The sequence below is a fragment of the Pipistrellus hanaki genome (assembly GCF_964339955.1).
Source record: "Pipistrellus hanaki genome assembly, chromosome: 14".
In the NCBI taxonomy this organism is placed as follows: Eukaryota; Metazoa; Chordata; class Mammalia; order Chiroptera; family Vespertilionidae; genus Pipistrellus; species Pipistrellus hanaki.
Window position 1 is genome coordinate 13458126 of NC_140516.1, and position 6000 is coordinate 13464125.

General features: G+C 41.0%; 1 protein-coding gene across 2 annotated transcripts in view; it reads right to left on the reverse strand.

Moving 5' to 3' along the window:
• SAMD8 (sterile alpha motif domain containing 8) overlaps positions 1–5753 on the reverse strand; it is a 64541-nt gene extending 58788 nt beyond the window's left edge. Inside the window, exon 1 of one of the 2 annotated variants that reach the window (XM_084904881.1) lies at positions 5533–5753. In XM_084904881.1, coding sequence (XP_084761007.1) covers positions 5533–5709 — 177 coding nt within the window. In that variant the 5' untranslated portion in view covers positions 5710–5753. The remainder of the gene's footprint in view (positions 1–5532) is intronic. The other variant, XM_084904884.1, reaches the window with a different exon arrangement.
• Positions 5754–6000: the final 247 nt, after the last annotated feature.

The window sequence follows — 6000 nt, forward strand, 5'->3', positions numbered from 1 at the left end:
ATATCCACAATCCAAAGCCAGAAAAAGAGGGATTATTAATAATTATGCAAAGTCAGTGTCAATATATTCTCCTTGGGGCAATTATACATTATAGTTGCATTCACTCTAAAATAAGCTTAAAATTCACTTTTACCTAATAAGGCTTATTTAATATGCATATAATAGATACTGTAACTTGTAGATCCACACACTAGAGCATAAAAGTAATTTTTATGAAAGCAAAAAGCCTAAACTACAATGTAGGAGGATAAGATTTACTTTGGGCATTTAGCTTTACAGTTTGTAATATTTGGGTCTATCTAGCTTTTAAATCCCATTTTAAATATTTAATCCTAAATTAAAATATTTTCAGTGAGCAAACAAAAACTATTCGTTTCTTTTGATTTTTATAAAAAATTGCTTACTTTTTCTTAGTAAGCACAGGGCATCTTTTCTAAAACACCTACGAAATCTGCTATAATTACAAAACAATTTCTAAGATGTTGATCCAATTCCTATCATCCATTTTTGTCACTCCAGCAGTGATTTTTCTTCTGTTTTGTTGTGTCCCACTTCTGAACAGAATTTAGGACAGTACATTTGAATAAATCAAATAGCCTCCTCAGTTATATCATGAGACTGCACCTCTGGCCTGGGACATTTTTTGCTGCCAGGACCATTATATTATATTATTAATATTATAAATTTTTTTAAAGTTATCATTCATACCAATGAGCACAAACTTTTTCTGGCTCCAATCTGTCTTTAAGACTCCTGCTAAAAAATTTTTTAAAAAATTAAAAAATTAATTAATTAAAAAAAGACTTCTGCTATCAGGTTGCACTTAAGTCTATACCCATCTAGAATTGTCTCAACTCAATGAATAAGAATCTAATAAACAACATTGACCAGTTTACATCCTCAGTTATACAAACACAACAATCAAAATTTAGTGGTAAATCTGATGAAGAGCTTGACCTGACTGCATGCCAGAGCATACCAGTAAAAAAGCCAAACATGTAAAATTATAATTCTCATTCTAATCACTAAAATAATATTTGGGTAGGCTAACAGTTTGACATATTGATTGGTAAAAATCATTTTAAAATATGCTATACTCCCAAATCAAATCAACATAATGGAAAATGAGAAACTGGCTCAAGACTTCAAATTCCATTACAATATTGTGAAAATATATTGGATTTGGACCCAAAATTTAATGTATGGTTTTGGCAGTCTTTGACTTTCATCCCAATAATTTATTGATGAAACTGACATTGACTTAATTTAGTCTTAAAGTTTCCAAACTAAAACCAATTATACAGCATTTCCAATAACTCTGTAATACAGTTTAACTTATAGGAAGACCCTAAATTAGCATAGTTCTCACCTCCTACTATAATTTCCTACCTAGAATTTTAAGAGAACAGAAAAAGGGTCAAGATAATAGATAATAGACACATTACCACCTCTCTTGTCCTTTGCCATAATTCAAAAGCTTAACAAAACCCAAAATAAAAATTTAAGACAAATGCAAACATAGGTCATTGACTCCACAATACTGTTTTGAGGTACATATCACAAAATACTATTTTATAATTTAACCAGAGGCCCGGTGCATGGATTCATGCACTGGTGGGGTCCCTCGGCCTGACCTCAGCCCTCTTGTAATCTGGGAGCCCCCAGGGAATGTTGGACTGCTGGTTTCGGCCTGATCCCTGCAGGCCAGGCCAAGGGACGCCACTGGTGCATGAATCCCTGCACCAGGCCTCTAATATATGCATTTAAGATCTTTGGTTAATCTCTTCCCATCCTCCCTCCCCAGCTCCTTCCTTCCTTCTGAGATTCATCTGTCTGTTCCATATTTCCATGCCCATGCATTGAGTGTCTGTCCCCTGGTGGTCAGTGTGTGTCATAACTACCAGTTGAATGGTCGGACGGTCGCTTAGGCTTTTATATATATATATATATATATATATATATATATATATATATATATGCTACACCCCCAAATACATATAGATACTATGATGAAATATATAGATATATATATACAAAAATCTATAGATACTATGATAAAACTATGTATTACAAACTGTAGAGCTAAATGCCCAAAGTAAATCTTGATAGATAGATAGATAGATAGATAGATATACTATGATGACACCATTATAACCAAGTTTTCCTAGTTTCTGCTATCCTATGCAAAAGCCAGGATAGACTCACTTTATGTTACATTCTGTACTGAAGTGATTACTGGGAGGGCTCAATGTGAGGTGAAGTAATACTATTTCAATATGGAAACATGAAGTCCAGGCTCAGCTTAAGATCCAGTGATGGTGCTGTGTGTAGGGAAGGAGGGAGTGCAGGAATATTCACACCACAGTCTGTCACAATTCCACAGCCACATATTCAGATGGCACATTAGCCAGAGGAAGCAGGTAAACACTGAATTGTTCCCTAAGTGTGCCTGGCCCATGCTCTTCTACTTTTAATTAACTTCTTGATTTTTCAAAGCCAACAGAACCACAAGACCTAAAGTAAGAATGACTGTCATGATTACCTTTAGTCAAGTGGTTCTTTCTGGTTTTGCCCAAATATTATCCCTCAATGTGTTACATCATACCCTTAGAGAAAAAAAACAAACAAAACTAGATTTCAAAAGTTTTCAAAACCACATGCAAGCAAAAATTTAAAAAACACATATACTGCCAGCATTATTGGAAAAAACACTCATATATGATTTTAAAAACACAAAGATACAGCATTCTATAAATAAGAATACCTTATTTGTAAGCAAATACAAACACATGAGAGAAAAGTGGGGAAAAAAATTAAGTTCCCCCAATCTGCAAAAATTAAAACAATTAATCTGGGCAGGATAGTGTAGTCCTTTCCTGTAACCTAAGTCAATGAAAAGAATTACATTCAGATCATATTGTATTTCCCACTAATAACAATCTTTAAAAAGAGCTTCGTCAGTAATTTAGCAGTATATAGATTTGTATTCATATCTCATATAAGTCAGTTTGATGGACAAAAAGAATCAAAACTACAGGAGCTTTAAATTTAAAAAACGATCCCAACCTTCACTAACAATATACCATCATATAAAGAATGAAGACAGAAACTTTCCATTCATAAGTCAATGTGAATGCGAATCTTTGCAGAATAGAATGAGTGCTACTGAAATCAAAACTGATTTTTCTAAATATGTCTGGATGTTCTGCCATCACAGTCATGATGGCTTCTTCTGGATTAATATACATTTTCTTGCCTTAGAGAAAGTGCTAAGTGATTGTGAGAACTATCAAAGGGAAAAAAATATCTTTTTGGTCTGCTGATATATTAATTGTACAACTCCAATTTCTTTTTGAATTTTGCAGTAACATGCTACCTAAATTTTTATATGCCAAGACCTACTCAGAGCTAAGTTTGAAGATAGGTTTCTACAGGACCTCAGTGTAGTGAGGACAAGCTGAAACATAAACTTCTTCAACTCTATAAACCAGTTAAAGAAAAGGGAGTTAATCTTTTGACAACAGCTAAAAGCAAAGCTAACTGGCTTGGCTTAGTGGATAGTATTGGCCTTCGGACTAAAGGTTCGTGGGTTCAATTCCGGTCAAGGACATGTGCCTGGGTTGCCAGCTTGACACCCAGTAGGGGGCGTGCAGGAGACAGCTGATCAATGATTCTCTCTCATCATTGATGTTTCTATCTCTCTCTTCCTCTCCTTTCCTTTCTGAAATCAACAAAAAAATATATATTAAAAATAAAAAATAAAAGCAAAGCTAAGAATTCATCTCTCCTTTGATGAAATAATTACTAGTCCATTGAGCATTTAAATATATGACATATATACATAAACTAACTTGAACACTTGTTGCAACTAATAAATTTGAAGAATAAGCAGTTGATAAAAAAAAAAGCATTTAGAGTAGAAATACCTGATGAAAAGTTTGCTTTGAAATAGGCAACAACTTTGCAAAACTTATAATCAGATAGGAAATTGTAAAAGTAAAACGTGTGAGCCTTTGCTAAAGTCAAAGATCCATCAAGTCATGTTATAATTTAATAATTACAAAAGGAAATTAACTTACTTATACTATAGCAAATGTAAATGCTACAATCATTATTTTTCTGGAACAATTATTATTTTGGTACTATTTCTTCTACAAAAAACACCAGTACCCACCTTTACCCGTTCTGTTAACTGCCAATTACAAGCATCATCTAATATTTTCCTAGATCACTATACTAAAAATATTATTCGTACAATATCTCAAAATTGCATTAATATTGGTCCTGCAAATCTATCAACAGTAGCCCTCCAATTTTCAAAAGCAAACTCAAATCCTGGAGTTATGGGTAAGGGAAAGATCTGGTAGGCTCCTGGACTGCAGTGATTTCACATATAGTTGTCTGTACCCTTTTAACCCAGACACCTGCATTGATCATATTTTTACCCTGCGGGTACACACATGTGTCAACGCCAGCTGTCAAAGAGTGGCTCCGCTCAATACTGAGTACGTATAAAACCTGAGTGCCCAAATTTTTGTTCCAGGTTTAGTTTTTTTTTTTTTTTTTTTTTTTTTACTTTAAAGGCAATGCATTCAATCTTTTTAAGAATCTAAACGTCTCTAGCGTGTAACACAAACTTAAATGTTAAAAAGTGCAAAGAAGAAAAGAAACATGCTGTTGAAAGAAATCCAAATGGTATCTATTTACAGAATCGCTCCTTTCACTTATACTAGTAGTTTCCTAACAACACTTCCTTTTCACAATTTCCCAGCCCTTTCTCAGCAAATCAGTGTTTACCGCCGCCCCTCCCGCCCCAGATGTCAAAAGGATCCGCTGTCCACAAAGCCCCATAAGGCAAGTGCACACCACCCTGGGCGCCGTCGATGCTTGGAAAGACACTCGTGAAAGTGCCAAAGCCCTAAATGCCATCCCCAAGGGCTCCTTTTCTTTTTTTAACTCCATTTCTCTTTTTCGGGCCCTTTGGGCCAGAGATGTCCCCTCCCCTCCCAGTGGAACCCACATGCTTCCCCTAAGTCCCGGCCCCTTAGCTGGCCCGCCCGTCCCCGCCGGCTCCGTCTGTCTGTCTGTCCGGCCGGCCCCGCGGTCCTCGGCCCAGGTCCCCGCTGCTCTGCTCCCTCGCCCTCGCGGCCAAATCCCGGAGCATCTCTCCTCGGTCCCGAAGCCCGCGGGGCCCTCCCGTCCCCCTCAGCACCCGGCTTTCCCACTCTCAAGCCCTCGCCCCTCAAGGCTCCCTCTCCCTCCGGGTCCCGCTCCCTCCCGCCCCTCAGCCTCTACGTGCCCCCCGGCGCCGGGCCATCGTCAGGGGCCCCCCTCGGGCCCTCGGCTCACAACCTCCATTTCCCTCAGGTTCCATTCTAGAGCTGCTCCCCGGGCTCCTCAACCGTCTCCCGGGGCCCCTCCGGAGCCCTGTCCTCGGCAGCACCCCCGGGGGGCTTCGGCTCGGCCACCCCGGCCGCCCTTGGCGGCAGGTGCCCCCACGCTCCCCGATCGCCAGCCCCCGCCGCCGCTCACCTCTGTGGTCTGAATCGGGCTGCCCCGACCCACCTCCGAGTCGGCGTCCGAGGCGCCGTCGGAGTCCGGGGCCCTCCGTGCCTCGCCGGAGTGGAGCGCCCCGAGCGGCGGCGGGGGCGGAGCCCGGGGAGGGGAGCCGGCGGGGAGGCGAGAGCGGTGGCGGCTGCGCGCAGGCATGGCTCCTGCCCGGGCCTCCGGAGCGGGCAACTGCTCTTAAACCAAACCGGAACTGCCCCGGGAGGCGGGGCCCCGCTGGCGGGAGGCGGGGCCCACGGCGGGGGCGGGGCCAATACCGGAAGAGGGGCGGGGCTCCAGAAGCCAGGGAGAACGTAGGCAAGGAAACCCAGGAGCGCATGCCTCAGGCCCAGAGTGAGAAGATAAGGCCTGAGGAGATGAGGCTGGTGAAGATGGGGAGGGGCCGAGAGGATTGGTGAATGGGGTTTGAGGACCAGGGGAAATTACCCTGAT